Source organism: Fringilla coelebs (assembly GCF_963513975.1).
Source record: "Fringilla coelebs genome assembly, chromosome: 18".
In the NCBI taxonomy this organism is placed as follows: Eukaryota; Metazoa; Chordata; class Aves; order Passeriformes; family Fringillidae; genus Fringilla; species Fringilla coelebs.
In genome coordinates this window covers 10,660,025-10,684,549 of record NC_140044.1, presented here as the reverse complement: position 1 = coordinate 10,684,549, position 24,525 = coordinate 10,660,025, and the positions used below count along the sequence as shown (strand labels likewise).

The 24,525-nt window shown below is 39.6% G+C and overlaps 1 protein-coding gene across 3 annotated transcripts in view; it reads left to right on the top strand.

Annotated features, from left to right (window-relative positions):
* Positions 1–22,679, top strand: part of DHX35 (DEAH-box helicase 35) — a gene marked incomplete at its 5' end in the record, with an annotated part of 29,064 nt that extends 6,385 nt beyond the window's left edge. Inside the window, 14 exons of one of the 3 annotated variants that reach the window (XM_084217730.1) lie at positions 1,771–1,883; positions 2,042–2,138; positions 3,217–3,375; positions 4,635–4,845; positions 7,197–7,321; positions 7,767–7,821; positions 13,093–13,188; positions 13,549–13,643; positions 14,217–14,294; positions 15,400–15,529; positions 16,228–16,309; positions 16,853–16,924; positions 18,524–18,662; positions 21,013–22,679. In XM_084217730.1, coding sequence (XP_084073856.1) covers positions 1,771–1,883; positions 2,042–2,138; positions 3,217–3,375; positions 4,635–4,845; positions 7,197–7,321; positions 7,767–7,821; positions 13,093–13,188; positions 13,549–13,643; positions 14,217–14,294; positions 15,400–15,529; positions 16,228–16,309; positions 16,853–16,924; positions 18,524–18,662; positions 21,013–21,057 — 1,497 coding nt within the window. In that variant the 3' untranslated portion in view covers positions 21,058–22,679. Of the gene's footprint in view, positions 1–1,770; positions 1,884–2,041; positions 2,139–3,216; positions 3,376–4,634; positions 4,846–7,196; positions 7,322–7,766; positions 7,822–13,092; positions 13,189–13,548; positions 13,644–14,216; positions 14,295–15,399; positions 15,530–16,227; positions 16,310–16,852; positions 16,931–18,523; positions 18,663–21,012 lie in introns of those variants that run through there. The other 2 variants (XM_084217731.1, XR_014616603.1) reach the window with 2 other exon arrangements.
* Between the last annotated feature and the right edge of the window lie 1,846 nt (positions 22,680–24,525).

Here is a 24,525-nt window from a genome sequence, read left to right as displayed (position 1 = left end):
TGGTTTTCATATTCTGTTAGCAAACTGTTTTGGATGTGAATTTAAATACGAATTTGCTTTTTATATATTGATATCTTTTTTCTCTTTATTGTATTCTTTATAAAAATATGTTCTCTTGGCTTAATTTATTAAGGGACATTTTGCTCAGTTTTGCTGATAGAAATAACCTGAGGCAACTATAGACAAGTAAAAATAAGTGATAGATTCATAGATTTAATATCAGTGAGATCTTACTACATCCCTGATTGACTCATGGCCTGTGGACACATACGTAAACTTAGTAAAAACAACCTGAATTTAATTTTGAGTAGGAATAGAAGAGGAACTCTTGGAGCTGAGCAGTGTTTCACCCAGCCCTGTGTTCTGCTTGTAGCAGCAGCAACAGGGGATGCTGTTTAGGGAGAGCATGTGAGGCTGTGCACCTGCTGTGGGTCTGTTCAGTCTGAGCTGCCTCAGCAGCTGCAGTAGTTGTAGGACAGATATTAGTCAGCACCTTCCTGCTGTTTCCCTCTACTATGTGTTTATGGACCTGCTGTTAGTTCATTTGTCTTTGAATCTGCAAGTCTCCAGGACACCATGAGTAATTTCCAGGAGTTTGCCACCTGCTGTATAATGAAGTACTTGGTCTAATTCTTTCAAACCTGTTAGTTTCATCAAGGATCTCCCAGTTCCTGTACTGGGTATTTGTGTTTAAAAAAAACACCCCCAAAACAAGTTTTACATTTACTTTGTCACCTTTGATTCTGTAAACCTCAGCTGTGTCTTCTCAACCTTGTACTCCCCAAGCACAGCCTTTTCAGTCTCTCCTCATATGGCAGCTATTCCATCTCCTATATCATGTTCATTCCTCTTCTCCACTTTTCCTAACTGCTCTGTCCTTAATAAGATGTGGTGGTGAGAGCTTGCATGTGGCACTGAAGGTGTGGGCACACAGAGATTTCCTTTAGTGACAAATACCATATGCCATGAATGTTGGTAGTGTGCTGTGCTTTGGGAGAGTTTGCACTGATGTATATTCTGTACATTACAAAGCAGAATTTTAACTGCCAGAAACCACATTTCAAATAGATGACTGTTAATCTAAAATGAGTTAATACAGCAAAATGATCGGTGTGACTACATAAATATATTTTTTAATACAGAGAGTTGATGGTTATCTCTACAATGCTCATAAAAGTTGAGATGAATTATATGGGTTCTTAAGTTCCATCTTTTGCTGTTATTTATTGAAAATACTTCATTACAATAGATCTAAATTTATGAAGGTGTCTCACAATACATAAATCAAAAACTTTCATAGATCATGCCTAACTCTGCTTTTACAAAGTGCTATCTCGGTGTTCAGTAAGGGCTGTAAAATTAACTCACTCAAAAATGGATGAGAATATGCAGGCCCTACACAAACCTTTTTGCCCCAATTATTTATAAGTTCTTAGCTTTGACTTTGCTAATTTGATAGATTTAACTTCCAGTTAAAAGTTTCTTCATCTTCTTTTTCCAACTGTAGCAGCTGATATAATTAATTTTATTTCCCTTTCCAATTTTTACTACTCAAAGTAATGAGACATTGCAACACTATTTGTGCTAAATGCCTGAACCCAGACAGAATAGAAGGCAACAAAATCAAACTTTCATATTTTTTAATTGACATTGTCATATTGATGAAGTAAACATCCAAGTAGTAGTAATTTAACTTCTTTGTGTCTTTAGGTTTTTCTCTCCATTCCTTGAAATGTCAAACTGAAAGTGTTTGTTTTTATTTTAATGTAGAAATTCAGGGATTTCTTTAATCAAAATGATACCGGTGACCCCAGCAAAGACACCAGTGTGATCCTCACTGTTGAGGGGAGGACGTTTCCTGTGGACATCTTTTACCTACAGAGGTGTGTTCCTGTCTGCTCTTGGCAGTAATGAGACTGTGCTATCATTTTGTCTAGGTTAGAGCTCTGGTGTCCCAAAGCTGCTCTGCTTGTTCCTGCTGGAGGGGAGCAGTCTGTACCTATTTTTCTGCTCATGTCTCTGCTGTTTTCTCTCCCCATAGCCCTGTTCCTGACTATATAAAATCAACTGTGGAAACGACAATGAAAATTCACCAGATGGAGAATGATGGTGATATACTGGCATTTTTAACTGGCCAGGTATACACATAAGCAATTTTTTTTTTCTTTTTGCTTTACAGTGCTGTATTATGAGCTTTGCAAAGCTGCCTCAGTCTCCTGAGGTTTTCCTCAGTTGTGCCTACTTTATTCTCAGTAAAGGTGACAAGCATTTCTCTATTGATGGGAGCAAAACTAGGCCAGTCCCAAAGATGTGAAGACAATATATGGCCTGTATTTATCAAAGCTAGTGATGGATGATAGTTTTTGTCATTTAATGCTGTATTTCTCAGCCTTGTTAGTGAGTGGAATTCTGTGTGGTTTGCTGGTGCAAGTCACACATACCCAGTTGTTAAATTGACGGTGAGTCATCATTAATAGTTAAGGCAAATGGAATTTCCATTTGTTAGGCTTAACATCCGAAGTGTCTGACAGAAAAACAAATTGCCATGAGATCAAAATGTACTGGTCTCTTCTGCTCTATTTATGCTTGTCAGCTCACTTTGCAGCTGGGAAGAGCAAATGGGAGGCAGCTCATTTCTCCAGTGAGGAGCTACCTTGAAGAACTTCAGTAACATCTTGCATATTTTCAAAAGCAATTCTTCCTCCTCTTTATTGATTTAACTTTGGAATATGAATTTGCTTTTTTATGAGACAGTGTTTGAACATTTTGTTTTCTGTCTTTAAGAGTGAGGTGCCACAGCTGAGATTAAACATTAAGTTGAGCAAGAGATGTCAGTGCTGTTCCTGTGCCATTCCTGATCCAGGCCCACGGCATTCTGCTCTGCCAAAATATTTTGGCCTCCCATTTTGCTCTCACCAGTTGAGATAGACAGGAAAATTAATTTACTTCCTCCTAAGCTTGGTTCCCCATGATTTTGCTCATATGTTTGTTATATGACATTGACTCAAATAACAGTGAACACAAACATGTGTATAAAACTTTATTTATTACTAATAGCAATTTATCTTAAGAATATTACAGCATGGAGTGAGCTAGTCAAAGTCCTGGAGTTGGGACAACTACAGTGGTATTATTTGGTTCTGTATCTAGGTGACAGAAATGTGCTGTTAAAGTGCAACTTCTCTCAGTGTGTGCCCTGTGCTGCTCTGGCTGCAGGAGGAAGTGGAGACTGTTGTTTCCATGCTCATAGAGCAGGCTCGGGCCCTCGCTCGCACCGGGATGAAGAAGCACCTCCGTGTTCTGCCCATGTATGCTGGGCTGCCTTCTCCTGAGCAGCTGAAAGTGTTTGAGAGAGTCCCTCACACTGTCAGGAAGGTGAGCTCTTGTGTCTGTCTCAATTTCCACCACCTAGAAGGTTGTCTGCAGCACACAGGTTGCATTTATCAGGTTAAGGGACTATTGCAAATGCTGCTTTGAGGGAGGCTTTCTGCATCTCCCATCAGTGCTGTCAGGTTTCAAACTGGGAACCAAGAACATGCTCCCTGGCTTCCCTTTTCATCTTTGATCACTCCCAGACATGTCAGTTCCAACTCTCCTCCGTGCCTCATCAACTCTGCAATTTTAAGTGTCTCCATACAACTTTGTATTTGTCTTCTTACCCTCTGAACTCCTTCGCTTTTACCTTTTTCTTTCTTTTTGTGATCTAAATGTCCTTGTCTGTTTTCCACCAGTTGTAGAAAAATTAGTGACAAAGGGGGTAAGTTCTGTATTTTTATCTAAGGAGCAAGTTCAAGCTTACTTGATTTTAGTGGGAAAAAAGTTTTTGACTTCTGCAAGTCTTGTTTGGACATTTAATGTCACAGAAGTATACAATTGGATGTGACTAGCACTTTCTGCTTATGCAGAGGCTGTGTGGGGGCTGAAATAAGCTGACAAAACTACACCAAGGTGACTTGTAATTCTTGTATCTGCTGGGGTTTGACAAGTGAAATTGTTCATCTGCCATTGAAGAACATTTCATATAAATAATTCTCTCCGGGATATGACATTAATCAGTTAACTTTCAAAATTTACTTTTTAATTTCAGGTGAAATAAACATTAGGTTTCCCACTGTTGTCTGGGAACAATTATTTTATTATTTTAGGGCGTACATATATAAGTGAATCCCTGCAGGAATGCTGAATGTGGAACTCTTAATCAACTCTGTTCCCCTCCTATCTCCCACCTTACTCCTTCCATAGCTTTATATCTTCCCACCTCGCCTTACATAGCTTTGTGAGTGTGCAAAGAATAGTTCAGTGTAACTGAGAAGCAGAAAGAAAACATTCTTAGTTTGCTACGTAAGGACACTTGATTTACAGTCAGTTAATCTTTTTCTCTGCAAACACTGCCAAGCTCTTTTATGAAGAGAGAATAAATTTGAATAAGAAAGTGGTTATGAAGCTGTGAGAACTGCTGTGCAAACTGGGCTTATTTCAAGCTGACAGCTCCTTCTGCTGCTTGTACTGTATCTTTCTGTGTGTGTGCTCCTGAGTGTGTCCTGGGCCTCTCATGGCTGAGATGTCCCTGGCTGGTATTTGGCTGATGGGCTCACTGAGAGCTCACAGGATCCTCTCTGTGCCCGTGCCTGCAGGTGATCGTTGCCACCAACATTGCTGAGACCTCCATCACGGTGCACGGCATCGCCTTTGTCATCGACTGTGGCTTTGTGAAGCTGCGTGCCTACAACCCCAAGACGGCCATCGAGTGCCTGGTGGTGGTGCCCGTGTCCAAAGCCTCGGCCAACCAGCGGGCGGGGCGTGCCGGCCGCAACCGCTCCGGGAAGTGCTACCGGCTCTACACAGGTCAGCAGCTCCAGGGCCTCACTGCTGTGTGTGTGCTTCTCCTTCAGTGTGAGAGTAAAGAGAAAAGGCTCTGCTTGTTCATTCATCGAAAGAACAATATTTCCCTTTGTTATTTGTCATGGTTGTCATGGGATTGCTTTTGGGTTAAGAACGATTTATTATTTAGATAAATATTAGTTTTACAGGTTGTGAGATATATTATTTAGATAAATATTAGTTTTAGAGGTTGAGAGTAAGTAGCTGGTTATAGTTCAAGAGTAGTCACAAGTTTCTTTGTTACAAAGGAATATATAACTTTCTAGTCATATATTTATAGAATATTTATATAATTTTATATAATATTTATATGTATTGATATAATTTTATATAATATATAACGTTCTAGTTATATATTTATAACTATTTATGTACTTTCCAGTTTAATGGACAGATGTTATAAGGTTTATTTTGTTTTTTTAACTTACCACTTCTACTTCACTGTGGATATAGTCTCACATGCTGCTGTTATACATATACACATTTCTATTATAACTTCTAAACTCTTAGCTTATTCTGTATAGCCTCTACACTACATATCTATAACCTACATAATCTATATAACCTCACCCCTACATTATAAACCTGTCACTATCTTATCAATACAGTTGGTCACTTACTTAAGTTATATTCTTACTTACAACTATAGAAACATAAGTTTATGATTTTTCTGTTTAATGTCTGTGTATTGTATTTTTACATCAATTTAAGCTTCTTCTGAGGCTGTAAATCAAACTCTTTAGTATCTGTGGAAGTTTCTATTTTTCTGATTCCCACAGTTGTTCCTCTAGCTTCTTTAGAAATACCTCATTCTTATGTGCTAGATGTTAGAAACTGAATCTTTTTGTGAATCAGAAGCACAAATGAGGCAGACAGTTGCAAACATGAAACGTTAAGGCAGCTGTTAAAAGTGGTGAGCTTATTAAGAAGTTTGTTCTTTAAGGATTTTGGTTTCTGAGCAGTTTCAGTTTTTTGTACTTACCAGTATTATAATCTCTTTTCTCTGACTGAAGTCTTTATAGACCTCACATTTAACAAAAGGGCTCTGGAAATCCTTTACATAACTCAGAGAAAACTTCATGTCTTTTTTTTCCTAGGAATAGCTGCCAACCCCAAATTCTTCCCTTGAATCAATGACCCTGGCAGTGCACAAAAATTGCGCTTATAAATAAATCTCTTGGCTACCTCACACTGTCCAGAAAGCTGCAATCAAAGTGTCTGTTCTCAGCTGCTTAATGAGAAAAGGCTTTGCAGCTGAACACTCCCATTGCTGATGGGCTTCAGGTCCCCTCTAGTTTTACTGGAGCTCTGAGATGCTGGAGATGAAGCATTTTCCTTTAAAATATGTTTGTGCTTGCCAGCAGTTGCCACATTAAACCAAGCCATGATTTATGCCCTGAATTTATATGTGCCCAGTAAGAATAAGGAGACAATATGTGCTAAACAATATCCCAAGCTTACATAGCTTTGGGAGTGTTTTACTGGAGAAACCATGACTACACTGAAGATATTTTTATGTGCTCAAGAGCTCAAGGTCTAGGGAGTGCTGTAAGAAGTGTTTTAAAGGAGGGCAAAATAAAAAAGAAAAGAAGAAATTGCACAGAGTGAACAGCAGCAGAGAAACAGCACTGTCTTTGTCCTAGGGAAGGTTTGAGAAAGAAAAGGGTTTTGTAGAAATGAAAATAATTTGGGTGAAAATTATGCAGAATGTGCCCTTTTTTTTACTGCAGAACAGTTGGTTAGTGGAAGGTTTTATCCTCACATGGAGTATTTTTCCAGACTTGGATTTAATAGTGAATGTGATTTTAAAAAGGCATTGTTAAGTAAATTGGTTTTCCATCCTTAATCTTTATTTAAAGTATATATTTTAAACCATTTGTTTGAGTAGTTACAAAAATAGTGTTCTTGTACTAAAAGTATGTTGCTTTGAAACTTTTCCATGAATCTTTAAAAAAATGCTTTTTTTTTGTAGTATTGCACCCTGCCTTTTATTTTCTGACAAAAACATTAAACAGAAGAGAAACAAAACATTTCCAGATTTCTGTGAAGAATTTATAACATTTCAAATTGAAATGTGGGTGGGTGAACTACAAAATCAAAACTGTAGCCAAAACCATTGAATTTCTACTTAAATAAAAGTAATGTAAAATAAAGTAATTGGAGAAAGATCATCTTTAGGAGAGAGATTGTCTTTTAACAGCTGTTAATTATCCATATGTGATAATTTAAACTTGAAATGTGTCTGATTCTGTTGTGGTGACTGCATGAATGGGAGTTGAAGCTCAGTTCCCAGCTGTGTTTTTCTCCCCCCACAGAGGAGGACTTTGAGAAGCTGCCCAAGTCCACGGTGCCGGAGATGCAGCGCAGCAACCTGGCCCCTGTCATCCTGCAGCTCAAGGCTTTGGGCATTGACAACGTGCTCAGGTTCCCCTTCCTTTCGGTGAGTCCCAGGCTCTGAAGGCTGCCAGCTTTCCTTGGGCTGAAGAGAGATCAGGGGATGACCTGGGGATAGCCCACAGAACCATTCACATTGCCCTGCTGGTTTGGAAAGTGTAGCTCATTGTCCCCTGTCAGGCAGCAAAGTGTGTTCCTGGGAATCAATAGTGCAAATAATGTGTGTGACCACTTAGAAACAACCATTTGTATTCCAGAGTTTCATGTTTCAATTATTGAGAAGTTAGGAAATTAAAAAAGCAAACTGTGAGGTTCTGTAGAATTGTAACTGCAGTCCCTTTGCACTGAATGTATGAAGGAGGAAGAGCATGAGAGCTCTTTGTTCATATTGCAACAGAGAGTAGGTAGTTAAGGATTTTGCAAAAGAGGAAGATGTATGAATTCATGTTCTGTGCTGATAACTTCAATGAATGTACATTTTCTCTTCACAGCCACCCCCTGCACAGTCGATGGTGCAAGCTTTAGAGTTGCTGTATGCTTTAGGAGGTGAGATTCTAATGCTTTGCTTTATTTGTAGCTATATTGCAGGAGTTGTGAAAAAAACCTGTAATTTGTACTTGGTGTTAGAGGGACATGAATAAAATTTGCATTTCAGAACTGTGCTTTGAGAAAGAAGGAGGAACCCAGGTGAGACTGGAGGAAATTTTTTGTTGGTGGGTTTTTAGAGTGTACCTCAGTCTCTTCTGGATTTACTGTCTTTTCTTTTGGGTATTTCAGATGGGTAAGCAAGCAAACAGCAGCAATGGAGTTTAAACTAGAATTTAACTATCCAGACTGGGTAAATGAATATTTTATAGCTATCTTATCTGTATTTCCTTGCAATTTCATGGGAGGAAACCAGATATTTAGCCTTGTTAGGAACAGGGCTCTGAGCTGATGAGGGTGTTTTTTCCCTGGCAGATCCTCTTTGTGTTCCTTCAGTCCTTACAGAGTGGTATGAAGATGAAAATGGAGTTTGGACACTAATTAGAACAGTAGAGGAGTTAGACACTAACTTTACCTGCACCCAGTTAGATAAATTGTTATGTACCTAAGACTTGGTGTGGTGGTCTTTTATTTCATGTTACTGTGCCAGCAATGGAAACATGTAACACTTGCAGATATAAACAGGAAAAGTTGCAAACAAAGGTTTGACTGTAATGACCCAGAATTTACCAAGGCTGATAGAATTGCAACTTTGTTTCTTAGTGGGACTTTGAAGAGCATAGCCTGTCTATTGTAAATTTTCCTGTTAACATATTGCAGTCATTATCTGATCTTGCTGTGTGCGTGCTGCCTAAGTATTGTGAGTCAAATGTGATTCCTGGATCTGGGATGCCTGATCTGGAGCTCAGTCCCTGGAGGCTGAGCATGAAACCCCACAGAGAGTGTGATCGTTTTCAAACTGCTTCCTTGCTATGATTTTGAAGGTTTTACTGACAGAAGTTATTAAGAGCTAATTTAATTATAATTTTTCAAATGAATTCCAGTCTGTTCTCTGCTCTGGATTCAGGATGGGCTGTGGCTGAAAGGCTACACCTGCTGTAGTGTAATGCTCTTCAAGTTTGCGCTGTTGGTCCTGCAGCTGAGGCAAAGTTCAAACCCACAGCAAACCAAACTGTTGTGATTCTATTAGCTGTGATACAACCAGCAACAAAAACCCCTGATCATCCCTAAAACCAGCACATTTTCTCCTGGATGAGCTGGAACGTGTTTCTCAAGGCAGTGTGTGTGTTTCAGTGAAGAGCTTTCTGGCTTTTCATGCTTTTAAATTCATGCCACTTGCAAAGACTCTGTTCTAGTTTTAGTATGGAATTTGCCAGTTATGGGCAAGTCAACAGATACACACAAACTTGTAATGAAAAGAAAAGATTAGTCTGACAGATCTTGAGAGCATAATTCAAAGTACTTTTCTACTATTTAGCTACTTAAAAGAGTATATTTTTTTAAAATTCTATTCTCTGTGTTACTAATTACAGCTTGTTCTCCAATTCATTGGAGTCTGAACAGCACTGTTGGAATATGGTTTGGTTTTAGGTGGTTCTGTCAGGAGCAGGGACTTGGACTTGAGCCTTATGGGTGGGTCCTTTCCAACTTGAGATAGTTTTTGATTCTAAGTGTGTTCTTTCTGGTTTTATTCATTATGCTGCTCTTGGCTAGTTTTAACACTCAGATCACACTGTAGTAATATGTTTTCATACACAGTTTTCAACTCCTTTTTCTGTGGTGAGTGAGATTCCTGCTGCCTAATTTTGTTTATAGGAAGAACTGTTATATTGTTGAGTTTTTTTTGACAGCTGTGTAATCTTTTTGAATGCGACAAACTAAACAAAACAGAAACTTGATGTGAGGCCAAATGGTAAAAACTAAGCTGTGTTTGACTTCAGCTCCTTGTTTGTAGCTAATTCAGAGTTGACAATGTTTGTTCCATAATATAAACATGAGGCAGCATAAAGGAGATTGTGTAAGTTTTGGAAGCTTCCAGGGGTTTGTGGCTGTTTTTAGACCACTCACAGATGCTGTGCTGTAACTTGTGGCAGTCTGCTCTCTTTTTATTCTCATGGAGCTATAACTGTGCTTGGCCAGGATTTTGCCCTGTGCTGGTTCAGTTTCGTCTCGCAAAGGAGGGTTTCACTTAAGACACTTGGTTCTTGGCAACCTCTGCAAGCTTGGAACAAGGACCTTCACAGTGGCTCAGGAATGTGTTGCAAGGATGAATTCACAGGCCAAAACCACCTTAGGGAAATGGAGAGGAAAGTTCAATAAACTCACTGATTAGCTGGGTGATGTTTTGGCAGAAATGTTCTGCTCGTGTAGCTTCAAAGAGCTCTTATTCTCTTGGCTGCACAGCTTTGTGGCAGAACAGAGAAGTGCTGATCTTGGTGTTTCAGATGGAAGGAAATGTGTGTGCATGTGTGTGATACACTCTTCAGTTTTTCCTGAAGTTTAAGGTGAAGTTAAGTTTTAGTGGTTTATTACAAAGATTTTATAACAAGTGAAGAGGTGAAGCTGGCCAAGCATTTGCAGGTGCAGTGAGGATTAAATTTCTCTTGTGCAAGTAGGAACATGAATTTCATCATTGGCATTGCAGCCACATTCAGAAAGGCAGTTTGGGGTCAGGCCCCTGTTGTGCCAGCATGGTGCCACCTTGTGCAGGGCAGATGCTCCTAAGGTGAGATAGCTGTGTTGAATAAACACACCACTGTTTGTAGAGGGATTATTTTTACAGTGGTGCAAACTGATTACATCAGGACTATCTCTCCTCAGCCTTCTTCTTTGATGCCCTCTTGAGAGTCTGAGTTGTCAGTTGGAGCTTATTGGTTTTAAGCATAATTTAAGAGGTAAATAAGCAGGCAAAAAGTGGCTTTATTTTTAGGGTTATTTCAGGTCTTTGTTGAAGATTTGTTTGAGAGTTGTCACCTATCAGAAACAACCACTCTACCTAAGTTTAAAAAGGATAGTTTTAAGCCCTCAGCCTGTCACACACTAATGGTTGTTACTTGAAACATTTTAGTGCCATGGTACTTGAATAATCTCTCCTGAGCACATTAATTAAAATCTTTATAATATCTTTTTCTAAGATCTTTAATTTCCTGTATATATGTGGATTCAGTGATTGCTTCCAGGATTATTTGAAGAAAACTTTCACCTATTCCAAACTAGTATCCATTGGAGGCTATATTCAAGCTTATTACTACAAATAGATCTGTGCACAACCCATATATAGATCATACAAAATTGTATTGACATTTGTAGGATGCAGCAGAAGCCAAAGGATTTTGGCTTGATGCACCTGTAGAAGTGGTGCATAAATATATGGAAATTTTTCCTTTTTCCTACTTAGGATGCAGTTGTCCTTCTGAAGATGAAAACCTATCTAAGCTATTAGCTGTGTTAGAAGTTAAACTTCTCATATGGCACTAGTCAAATGAAAGCTATCATACCTTAATTTTTGCAGGTGCTGGGACTTTGTGTTTAAATATGTTAGTTCACCATTGCACAAAAGCTGCCTTTGGTACCTGTTTCTGAGGAAGACTCTGTGACATTATGTGAAAAGCCTGGTAGGTTTTGTTGGACAGTGTAGGGGTGTGTGAATGAATCACTACGTTGTCATGAGTTGATAGCATATCAAATAATAAAATAAACACTGGCTGGAGGGATCTGTGGGTTCAGATATGCTGACATGAGTTATAGGAGATCTCATTCCTTGACCTGAGTTGTGGTTTTGCTTTTCTCAGTGAAACAGAGCTGCAGTGCAGCTGTGGCTTTGTTACCAGCACACAGTCTGACAAATAATGTGTTCATATAATGTGAAAGCTGTGGTTGTGCTTCCTCAGGTTGCTTTGCTGTGGTTGGTTATGCAACCTGCAGTGCCCCAAAGTCCTGCTATTGGGCTCTCACCCCTGCTTGTGTAGCCTTGTGCTTTACCTCTTTGTCATACCCCATACAATTTAGCCTCTTGAAGTCTTCTCTTTCAATTTTTACTCTTTGCTGCCTTTCTTAGCAAGCTTTTTTTCCTTATTATTGTTCCCTGTGTATTTTTTTTTTTTAATTCTACATCCCCTTGCAAAGGAAAGGCTTTTCCATTTAAATCTTTCCCTGAAATCTCAGTATAAAGCTCAGAGTTAGACTGTGACCTGTGCTTTGCATGAGTCACCCTTGCTGCAGGGGTTTGACAGGAGGGAGCCAAACCTCTCAAATGGTAAATGTTCAGGGTTGCTCTGGCCATCACAGATCAAGCTGTCAGGCCTCCCTCCTGTGCCATCTCCAGGGAAAAGGCTACAGCTGGAGCATGACTGGCAGCTGGGTGGATGATACAGACTAAACTGTAGAAAAGCTTTATCAGCTGTGCATCTCTTGTTTACATAATAATGCATTATTTTTCTCCATGGCCTAAGTAGATGTCTGTGGTGGTGTTCACAGGAGTCCCAGGACGAGGGAAGAGATGAGAATCTTGACTCCATGTTTCAGAAGGCTGATTTATTATTTTATGATATATATTATATGAAAAGAAAATGATATACTAAAACTATACTAAAGAAAGAGAAAGGTTTTCATCAGGAAGCTAGCAAAGAAAGGAAAGGAATGGAATGATAATAAAATCTTGTGACTGACCAGAGTCCCAGCATAGCTGGACCTGTGATTGGTCATCAAGTAGAAACAACTCACATGGACCAATCAAAGATGCACCTGTTGCATTCCACAGCAGCAAATTATTGTTTTTCTTTTCCTCTGAGGCTTCTCAGCTTCTCAGGAGAAAAAAATCCTGGCAAAAGGATTTTTCAGAAAATATGTCTGTGACAGATGTGCTTAGAAAAATGACACCCTACCATCAGCAGTGCCTCCTGTTCCTGCAATAATGCCTGTCCCACGTTTATCCCCCATGTTCATTCTCATCTGTTTTACATCCCCATGAACAAAGATGTTACTAAATATTTAAAAAGAGGATCAGAGGTCTAACAGCTAATATCCCCACTGACCATGGCATTGACTTGGACTACAGGTTTTTAAAATTATTGACAGTAAGAGTAAAACTTGGTCAAAATTAAAAAACTTGTGTGTTCAAGTATTTTTGAAAAATAAATCTGGTGACCCATGGGAGAGTAAATGGGTATTGTGGATTGCCTTTAAGCTAAGTGTAATATACACTTAGCAACTCCAAGGTGCATTTGCTATATTTTAGCTTATAATTCTGCTCTTTAGTACAGTTTAACTGTAAAAGAAGCCTTGCTGTGCTGTTTTGCCTGTGTCCCAGCTACATTTCTTAATGTGCTGCAGGTTTGGACATGCACTGCCGATTAACAGAGCCTCTTGGGATGAGAATAGCAGAGTTTCCTTTGAATCCTATGTTTGCAAAGATGCTTCTGGAATCAGGTAGGAGGAAAAAGATCAGTTTCTTCACCAGTTTCAGTCATGTAGTTGTAATGAATGGCTAGACATTTGCTAAACTCAAACTATACTTCATCTTGGTGTGGTCTGCAGTGAAAAGAGTTGGTTAAAATCTCTATTAAATAATTAGTCTAAGACATTTCACAGTCTAATAAGTCTAACATTTGCCTCTTAAGTTTTCCACTAAAAACATTCACTTTTATACTAAAAAAAATAATCTAGGAGTTTATGTATTTTTGTTTTAAATACTATAAAAAAAGATTCTTCTTCTTTTTCATTTAATTCTCTATGGGGGTAAGTTGAATGGAAGATTTCCTTTATTGAATTTCTTCATTTACTCTTTAGGAAATTTTGGCTGCTCCCAAGAGATCTTGACAATTGCTGCCATGATGCAGATTCAAAACATCTTTGTGATCCCTCCAAATCAAAAAAACCAGGCTGTAAGTTCAGTTGTGTCTCCTTTTCTGTTTGTTGTTCCCACATTTCTGGACTTCTGGCAAGTGTTTTACTGGTGCCTATTGCAAACTGCAACTTTGTTTGAAAATAAAAGAAGGTCTGGAATTGTATCTGTTTGTTGTAGGTAGAAGAAACCAAATAACAGGGGAACCTTGGAATCTTTTAGTAGTGCTAGAAACCTCCTTCTGAGGTCCAGGAACATGAAAGGTTGTAAAGCAATATTGGTCAGTGGAAGGGTTTGCAAAAAAATCCCCCAAAACCTTCCCACACATCATTTCCTTTTGAGATGAACAAAACAGGGAGGATGTAGCAAATTTTTAATAGCCTGATTTTAATGAATGGAGATTCTTGATCTGTTCATTTTTCCAGTTTCAGTTTTAGAAGTGTTCCTGAGTTTAGGGGTGCTATTAAAGTATTGCTGTTGCCCAGAGGAGCTGCTCTAGATGGTAAGAATTTAACAGTCCCCAGGAAATACAGAGCTGAAGGGAACTGGGCATGTCAGATATGATTTCAGCAAAAATCAGTCTGCCTATAAAATGGTATTTCTTGTTCTGCAGGCCAGGCAACACAGAAAGTTTGCCGTGGAGGAAGGTGATCATCTGACCATGCTGAATGTTTATGAAGCCTTTGTCAAAGTAAGTCAGTTCAAGTGGATTTGGATTTGCAGGAACAGGAGGAGCCTGAGGTTCTCACTCCTGAATCTGGAAGTTCTGGATACAAAAAGACCTCAAAGCTGAGGATTTACCAAGCCTATCAAGTGATAAGTCTACATTAAAAGACTCTCTGGTCACCATTTATGACAGACCTTTCACAGTTCTCTGAACAGGGAGTGAAAGAAAATTTTGTTGGGGTACAGCATGGAAATCTTATGGGTAGACAGCTGTGTTTTCGAGGAGACAGGGATTTGGTCTTGGGGCTTGGGAAAAACAAATTTCCAATGAAATTAATATTTTTTTTCATGTTTTACTGATGGTAATCTGCATTTAAATCTAGCAGTCTTTTTTCTGGTGTTAAATTAACTCATTGATCATCATACCCTGAGGTCTAACACCAACCTTAGTACTGTTCTGTAAGCTGAGGTTTATTTAATAGTTTTGAAGTTGCTAAACCTATTTGGGAAAAGTATATTTTGGTGGCATAAACCACTTCTGTAGTAAAATACTTGCAGCAGTGCTGAGTTGAAGCTCTGTAACCACCCAAGTGTTCAAACATGACTTTTTTTTCCCCAGCCACAAAGCAGCCAGGCAGGCACCAACTGAAATGTTGCCCTTTCACATTTTGTATCTGTGTAATTCTCTTAGAAACAGTCAGATGCAAAAGTTCTTAGAGGAAGTGCTGGGTTCTGGAGAAACAGCCCTTTGCAGAGAGAAGACCAATGAAAACAGCACTGAAAAGGTTGTTTAGATTTTGAGGTTGAAAACAGATGAGTTTATGATCTGAGAAAATTAAATGGAATGACTGCTGCTCTTCTCTTTCACCACATATGAAGAAATGAAGCACATCTGTTTGAAAATACTCCATAGCATTTGATCTGCTGCTATTTACAAGTTGTTTGAGACACGTTTTTTAGTTACTAGTGCTACATACCCTTGTTAGTTGCTCTGTAAATAGTTAATTTTCAGGGAAAACCACAAGAAATTTGTTGCAGGTGATCAGAATTAAGACAGAACAAGGCTATCTAAAAGATTGGGTTTGCTTTGCTGATGGCATCTCATTAAGATTTTTTTTCTCACTGTACAGCACAGCAAGAGCTCCCAGTGGTGTCAGGAACACTTTCTGAACTACAAAGGGCTTGTGAGAGCTTCTGTTGTAAGAGAGCAGCTGAAAAAACTTCTCGTCCGCTTTAAAGTGCCAAAGAAGTCCAGTGAAGGTGATTGTTTTTTAAGCTCTTGTCCAATACATAGTGAAGTAGTTTCCAAACTGTCAGTCTGCTCCCTGCTTTTCTTGTAACCTTTGGAGTATTTTTATCCTGGCCTCAAAATAATGTTAATTTAGACCAGATTCTTTTCCTAAAAATGGCTGCAGATGAGTACTTTAGACTGTTGGTACAATTAAATTTTAGTCCAGTCTTCGTTAGTTGAGATTTCCAGCAAAAGTTTAAACCACTGATTATCTATTTAATGGACAGATTTTCCAAAAGACTCATAAATAGGTCACTCTGTTCCCTCTTTGTCTTTTCAAAAAGGCCATTTTTGTTCAAAATGCTGTTCAGCCTTTGGGATGTGATTTCCAGCTGTGCTGTGTGTGCCTGGGTACTGGGACTGGTTCTTAACACTTGTCTCTACGTGCTCTGAAAAATCAGCCTTCAGTGCTCAGCTGTCACACTGGGCTGCTTTAGAGACTGTGAAACTCTTCATGGAGACACAGGTGGCAACATTCGTTTTTTAGGAAGCAATTTTTGCTTTGCTGTGAAACTGAAGTCAAAAGGAATTGCAGGGTTTGTCTGCTCTCCTACCTTTGCTGTCAAAGCCTGATACACTCTGAAAAGTTGTTTGAGATGATTAAGTGGTATTTTAGGGATTTTTGCCTTTCCATTGACTCATCTTACAGAAAAATTCTTCTTTCCAGGTGATCCAGATCCTGTTTTGAGGTGCATAGTTTCTGGATTCTTTGCTAATGCAGCTAAATTCCACTCCACAGGAGCTTACAGGTGACTATATACAGTTTCACTACAGCTGGTGCTTGCTTGGAAAGCTCCCCTGATGGATAAATCTAAGTTTAATCAACAAGCAGATGTTTCTCCTAATTTGCAATTAGGAACATGTGACAATCAATGCACTAAATATTTGAAGTTCTGTATTTGGAAACTGCCTCAGTGTTTATCTCTTCTCTTTGGCAAATATAACCAAAATTATTAATAGTGGGTAGCTACTGGTAGTGATTAGATTGCTTTAAGTTAAGCAAGTACAGTTATAGTGCAGTAGTGTTGTAGCACTCCCAGAGCACTGAGTAAAAGCCTGAAATGCTACTTTTTCATTTAATATAGATAAAACTCTTTTAGGACATTAAATTATTTATTGTTCCTTTCGCCAGCATATGAGCCTGGTTTCATCTGCTCATTAAATGCAAATATTGTTAATTTACTCCAGCCCTTTCATTCTTGCTTTTATTAAACATTCATACTGGGGCAGAAAGGAACCAAATGTTAAGCAATAAAGAGAAGCACAGTCTGAAATAGTGTCTTGTTTTCAAGGACTATCCGTGATGACCACGAGCTCCATATCCACCCCAGCTCAGTGCTGTATGCAGAGAAACCTCCACGCTGGTAAGTTAAAGCTGCTTCCTCTTCTTTGGGGATTTTTTAAAGGGATTTGCAGCATCCAAATTGAATTGCTTCTCTCCATCATTGGAGGAATAGATGTAGAAGGTCATAGTTCCCACAGGGAGAATCCATGTGGTGTTTCCTTTGCAACATTTTTTTGGGAGTATCCAAATAAGTAAGGGGAATAAAGTGATGTTTGACTGTCAAAGAAACCTGCAGAGGTTGGAAAGCAGAGCCAGGTGACCCTGTTTAGTGGGCATCACATCTTGCACTGCAGATTGTTCTCCAAGTAGTCTCTGCACCTAAACAGAGCTAGGGTTAATTTACTTTCGTTAAACCTATTAAGGAAATATCCTGTCAAACAGGTGCTGCAGAAATGGCAAATGGATTGCAGGAAAAGGGCTTACACATAAAATGCATGATGTGAGAAGTTATGGATGTCCAGCAGATTGAGGAAAAACTGGCTGTGCCTCCCATTAGCTGGGATATGATCATTCCATTTGCAGGTCAAAGGTCCTCAGATAACAAACAGAAATGTGTGTGGAGCTCTCAGGTCAGCATGATCAGCCTGCAGTATGTGGACTTCCATCTTGCACTGCCTGCTGCTAAGACTTAGAAGGATAAGCTTGGCCTGGTGCCATCCTGTCACATAGCAGTTAACTTAGTCAGCAACCTAAATTTCAGTGCTGCTGCAGCCTGGGCAGCCATCCTCTATTGAGGGCTTCAGTTCTCTCTCTGCTACAAGTGTATAGGAAATGTGTTTCCATTCTGGTTTGTTTCCCTCTGATTTATTTTTAGTTGTGTTAGTTGCCATGTCTCAGGACACATTTGGCAAAGAGAATTTTGGATTCTTTCCCCTTTGCTTTTGAGAGCTAAATACCAATTAATGAGAAACCACAAACCTCAGGTGTTTGCAGCTCTGCTGTGTGTAGAAGGCAGATGGTGACTTAAGGATTTGGTAGCTGCCCCTTCAGTGCAAGAGTTTGCACTTCTTGGGGAAAATGACCTTACCTACTGAAGGTGACCTCAGAAATAGATTGTCCATGCTGGCAACCTGACTGTGCTGGCAGTGGGGATGAGTCCACATGGTTGGATGTTCCTAAATCTCTTCCCAGGAGATGTTCTGGCAGGAGTTAAAGCTGATTCCTTCCTCTGATGCTTATCTCGCCTGTCTGCAGACTGGCGCCAGGGATAGTCATGCTGGGGTTTGTGCCCTCCTTGTTGTGGGTGCAGGGTTTTGGTGCTTTGGACATTTTCCCTTATGATATCACAGAGTAATTCATATTCTGTCTTCCAAAGCATCAGTTGTGAGTCCCCCTTGACCCTATTATAAGAAATCTTTCATGTATACCTTGCACGCATAGGGTCTGGTAGTATGTGAGGTTGTTTTCATGGCAATCTAAGGATTGTCTCAATGTGGACAGCTCTGACCAACCAGAGAGAAAGAGGCTAGAGGCTGAATTGCAGCTTAAGGACTCTCTTGTCACTCTGTAAGTGCCACCTCTGGCAGCATGTATGTGAACCTGTCTAAATATGCTGTTAATCAGCTCTCCCTCATTGCTTGACAGCAAACACTATTCATTTTTGTCTCCTTTCTCCCAGGGTAGTCTACAATGAAGTCATACAGACTGCTAAATACTACATGAGAGATGTGACAGCTGTGGAATCCTCCTGGCTGTTGGAGCTGGCGCCCCACTTTTACCAGCAAGGAACGGTACGGAATCGGCATAAAGGCCAAACGGTACCATTGCTGCACAGCAGCTCTTGTGTCTGACCTTTCTAGGGGTTTATGTTTTGCTTGGTCTAATGGGACAGAAATTAAGTAGGCTCTGGTCGTTGTAGTGGTTTTAATATAAAGGAGGAGGTTAAAAAGTTGATGCATGAAATGTTTTTCCCTATGATCCAGCCAGGGGGTCTCAGAGTTACAAAATGAGATCCATTTGCTGGTGAAGTTACATTTACCATGGTATCACTTTGGGAAACGAAGCCTTCAGCCATTCCACATTTCAATATAGGGCCTTGGTAGCACTTCCCTGAGCAGCTCTGTAGGTAGGCAGTGGTCACATTTTGCATAATAATTTTAGGAGGACCTTTGCATGTTTTGCAATTGTTTGTGAAAATCCTGAGCCTTTTTTTTTTTGAGTTCTGATCTGTTCAAATGGGAAATGGCAAAGAACAGCTGCTGTTTGTGCAAAGCTTTATTGCAAATTGCTGTGTGTGATACAGATACCTTTTATTTATAAGTCTCTTTTAGTAGTTGTCACCAACCTGTATTGACTGTCCCATGTCAATCTGTCAATCCAGACTTACTGGTCATTCTGAGAACTGAATTGGTATTAAATATTATCTAAATGTTAGTTCAGCTGGAGCTGTTGGTACCACATAGCCTATGAATACTGTACAGATTTCCAAATTGATCTTGTGTTTGAATTTCTCATGGGACATTAATATCTACTGAGCTTTATATTTTAAATCAATGAAATATTTCCAAAATTTGAGTGAAAAAATACATATGCATATCAGACCTATGAAAAAGGTGGTGTGTTTCTAATTTATACATCTGCTTCACTATTGGACTTCTTGGAGAATCTGATGTTTGTTTTCTTCAGTTCCTTGGAGTTCTGTCAAAATGGAGAATCCTGTGGTGCAGGGAGCACCTTAGGACACCTCTGTGGTTACAGTTCCCAACAGTTTGGTATCTGTTCATGTGATTGACTTGAGACAGGGGTTTTTTATGCTCATCTTGGATAATTCATCTCAATTATCCAGACAATTCCCCTCTATAAATGGACTTACTAAGCTGCTGAATATTTTTTGCCTTTTTCCTATAAGACATTGGACAAAGGCAGTGATGACCCCTGTGGGGCAGAGCCTTGAGCCTTCCACTGCTGGGAGATGATCTGCAGACATGGTGTAAAAAGGAGCTGAGCCAATGCTGTATCAAATCTGTTCCTGCAATAATTAGTGCTTTGACTCACATATTTACAGTTGTCACATAATTTACATTTAGCAACCCACACCCACACAAAATCCTGTTGTGACCTCTCCATGGGCTGAAGTTTGGGGTGAGGTTTTCCTTTAGGTAGGTGGTAGCAAAGAGGACTTGTCTTGAATGAGGGAACATGCTTTTCAGGGTAGTGCTACTACTGCTGTAGATATTCTAGGAAATTACATCAAAACTCAGTCTTTACCAAGTCTTTTACCTTTTGATCAAGTGAAGGTAGTTTGCAGTATGATCTAATCATTACTTTCTTCCTAAAATAAATGGTAGCTCTAAAGGATGGTGCTGGTTTTGGGGAAAATTCTCTCTTCCAGCCTGGTCAGTTATCCATATCAGCCAAAAGTCTTGGGTGTCCTTATAAAATGTTTGAAAATTAGAAATATTTCTCTTATGTAAAACTTTGAGTCATACATGTAAAATTTGAATAAGTGAACTGTTGCAAATCACACAGGTTTATGTTAATCTGTAGATATTCAGACCCTTTTTCTACTGAAGGATACGTCTTTGTGCTAGGAAGGAAAGGTTTTATTCCTTTGTCAAGTTACAAACAAATTACCACTGAATAGGACTCTTAAAAAATGTTCTTCTACAGCTTGATCTTGGTCAGTTATTTCTCATTCCAAGTTTTGCAGAATTCTTTTCATATTTCCTTGCACATTTGTATGTCTTTAAGGGCACAGAGGTTCCAAAGATCCAGTGCAACTTCAGGATCAATACAGTTGTTAAAATCTTATCCTTCACATACATTCTCCTGGTGTTTTTTGCAGATGTATTGTCGGGAACACATCTTTCTGTGCATTTTTACACCTGGAAATTTGCTTCCAGTGGGAAATTGCTTCTATGCTTGCAGCTAGTACAGAAGAACTAGGAGTTATTTTATTACAAGCCAGAATATCAGTTTGGGGTACATGTGGGTTTTTATTTAATGGGTTTATTTTAGTTGTGTCAGTAGCAAGCAAAGGTTGGATGGGTGTGGATATTTGAGTTAGAATTTATTTAAATTGTGATTAGGGATAGAAAGCATTGTAGTTGATTTTTTCCCCTAATTTTGGTGTATCTGCTAAGCAGTTTTTTTGTTCTTTTCTTGCAGCATCTTTCTTTGAAAGCAAAAAGGGCTAAAGTAGATGACCACTGACATGACTTCAGTTGCTGTGACATCAGAAGCAGAATCTACCAGTGATTTCAAGCTGGCTACAGTCCATTCAGCAGTCAATTCATTAGCAATTTGATCTTCCATCAACCTAAATGTTTAAATGCCTGCCAGGATCTGTAGGGGTTTATGCATGACCAGTACATTGTAAACCTAGAGCTTGCATTGTGGACATTTTAATCTTTGCCTTCTTGACCTCTCTTGTTAATCTGGGCATGTTGCTCCTTTTAAATAGGTAGAAAAACAACTTAAAAAGTAAGAGGACATACAGGACCACAAAAAACCTGAAACCTTCAAGAAAGAAACAGATTTCCTGGAGTGGTACTGCCTTATGAGCGTGGGGAGTAGGGTACCCTGCCTCCTGTCACCCAGAGCACTGTGACTTACACCGGCCAAACTGAGCCTGGCTCCTGCCAGCAGGAGCACTGGGCAATCAACTACCCCTTGAAATGCAAGGTGCTGCCATGGAAACATGGATTCCTGTTGGACCATCCCAAACTGGTGCAGCTTGTGCTCCCAAGCAGTAAAAGTGTCCTGCCCAAGGCTGAGCTGGCCCAGCCCACTGTGCTGAGCAGTCCCTGGGGACTCAAATGTCTGGGTTCTGCTCATGGGAGTTGCTGTTTGGGGAAGGGGAGAAAGAGCAGCTCAGTATTTTTAAGATGGATTAATTTTCTGCTCAATCAGGGCACTAAAGATGTATGTTCACAATCAATCAAGTTCACAGAAGGGGCTTTACTTTTCTTTTTTATCCTATGAGGGAAAAAATGTTGACCTTCCACTGGTTGGAAATGCCAGTAAATTTCATTGGAGAATATCATGGAACTCTGTTTTTTAGCCTCTGTTGATCAGCAAAGAAGGAAATGTTCTATACTTTCCTGCAAGGAACACAGTCCTTTATATTTCTTTTATTACAAATCTGTTCTTTGCTGCTTGGGACTCGTTTTCCTCTGTTACTGAGGAGAAGGATGCTCTGAACAGTTGCTGCTTTAATTGGGATTCCATGGCTACTTTTCAGTAAGGAATTATGCTTGTTTGTGTTTTAACAAGACAGCTTGGATACACATATTTATTTATTTCCATTTTCCATTTTTACCTATTGCTATTTATTTTAGAAAGACATCGCTTGAAAATTTTATTTTTCTAATTCAACTGATTTGATGAATGTGTTTTTTGGCATATTAACTGTTTTATTTTCTTAAAAAAAAAAAGAATGTAAATAGGCAAAAATTTCTACATAGAAAAAATGCCTTCCTCATCACAGGACTGCCTTGAAAACTTTCTTGAGAGCTTCTTTACCTTGTCCCTTCCAAATACCTGCAGAGAGAACACGTTGTGCCACGTGCACTGCGTGGTCTCCTCAGTGTGTCCATCCTGACTGCCAGCACAAACACATGTACCAGTCTCCAGGAATGGCACCAGCAGCATGAAAACTGTGTCACCTTCCTCCGTGTTGTCCCTGTGCCCCTCACCTTTGTATCAATCACTCTCTTAGACTGGAAGCTCCTCGGGGCAGGGACTGTCTCCTAGCCAGAGCTGAGAGCAGTGTTGGAACTCGCTCAAAAGATTTCATTTGCAGGTTTTTTTCTCTTAAAGGATCGGAGAAAGAACTGAATATGAAGACTTGTCAATTGTCTGTGTTTCTCTGTCCTCTGGAAGTATTCTTAAGAAAAATAAAACTGTTGAATTGAGGAAGCTTGAGAATGCATTACTTTGGCCTGAGCAGGGTGTGTTGGGCTGGGCTGGCAGTGGGTGGCCACTGCATTTGCCAGCTCTGAGGATTTTGGGTGGCTCTGGAGACCTGTCTCGTTCTTTTACCTGGCTGCACAGCTGCAGAATTTCCTCTAGGAGTGGTTGTGAGTCCTGCTGAGGTCAGAACCCAGGGATGTGCAAGCTTTGTCACATGCTGCAAACCATCATAGTTAGGTAAGAATGAGTGCAGTAGGTCTTTATAAACAAAACAAAAAGATTGAGACTTTTTAGCAGTTTTTCAAATTGAGGTGTCTCCACACCCAGAACAGGCAGACCCTACACTAGAGTGCAGGCTAAGAATTAGTGTTAATAGGATCCAGACTAAGGTCCCCTTTAGAGAGAAAACACTGCTGGCATCAGAGATGTGGGCCCTTGGAAGGTGTTGGAAGACAGAAAACTTAAAAAAACCCTGTAAAACCTCTTTATTTTGTAAAGCTTTGGCCTCCAGCTCCCTGCTAGGTTAGTACAGAGCATTCTGCTTTAAATAGCTTGGTGTAAGGAGGTGGCTCACTGCCTTGGTGGTGGCTGCAGTTACAGGCTGTTGTGGGGAAGGTTGGAGTCATTTGAAGATGGTTGTCAGGAGTTTAGGGAACATTTAAGGATTTGAACCCTGGTTTTTAGAGAATGAGGTTAAAATATCAATCTGTTGAATCAAAATGCTTGGAATAGAAGTCATTCCATTGCTGGCAAGGAGACAGGTTTTTTAAAAAGTAAATTTGCTACCCATTGACATCAAATGATTGTGGGGTAAAAAAAAGGTGCACTCCTCAAGCCCCTCAGGAAGTGCTGTCAATGTTTCTACTCAGGATTTCAGTATTGGCATCTCTAGAAGAAAATCAATTTAAAGTGGAAAGATTCAGCCAAGAAAATATTAATTGAAATATGTTTCCCATCTTGTGGAGTAAAATTCTGATAAACTCAAGGAAAAACAGTCACAGCCCTTTCTGGTTAATCTGAAAACAGACAAGTAATTAAAAGTTGGGAGCCTTGGTTGCAGGGAAGGAAGGAGAGAAGAGAGCAGGGAGCCTTTCAGAATCCCTTCTTTTGGGAGCATCAGTGTCATGGATAACTGTGCTTATCCCAAGATTCTGGTCATTGTCACTGGGCTCTGGCAATTTTACTGTAAGCAGCTTGGAAACAGGTTTATTACTCTAATTTCATGATATTCATCTCTACCAAGTGATCACACAATCAACACCTGGCAAAGAAAGCCGACACCCCAACTCAGCATTTAGAGTAAGAGACTTTGCTGGGGCTGGAATAAAAAAGTTGCAAGATGAAGGTAAGTAGCTTGTGGAAAACTGTTCTTATATCTAGTTTTTGGCTGCATTTTGAGAAAAGTGCCAGTAGATGGCAGGCACCGGTTTCAAAAAGTATCTTGGGCAAAAACTAATTTGCCAATTCTTCAAAAGTTTCCCTTATTCTTCAGTTTTAACATTTAATTAGTTTAATGGTAAGTGGGATGAGAAAGGGTAAAGGAAAAATCTGCCAGTGGCTGTGGGATAAAGGCAGTGTTTGAGGTGCAGAGATTAGTGAAAAACACAGAGGGCTGAATGTCCTGCTGGTTTAAAAGCAAACAAACAAAATGCCCTAAAAAACCCCCAAAATTCCCAACCAGGACATTCTGTAGTGGTTCTTTTACTTACACCCTGAGTCATAGAAAATGGCACTTTGTCCACACTTCATATTCACTACAAAGGAATC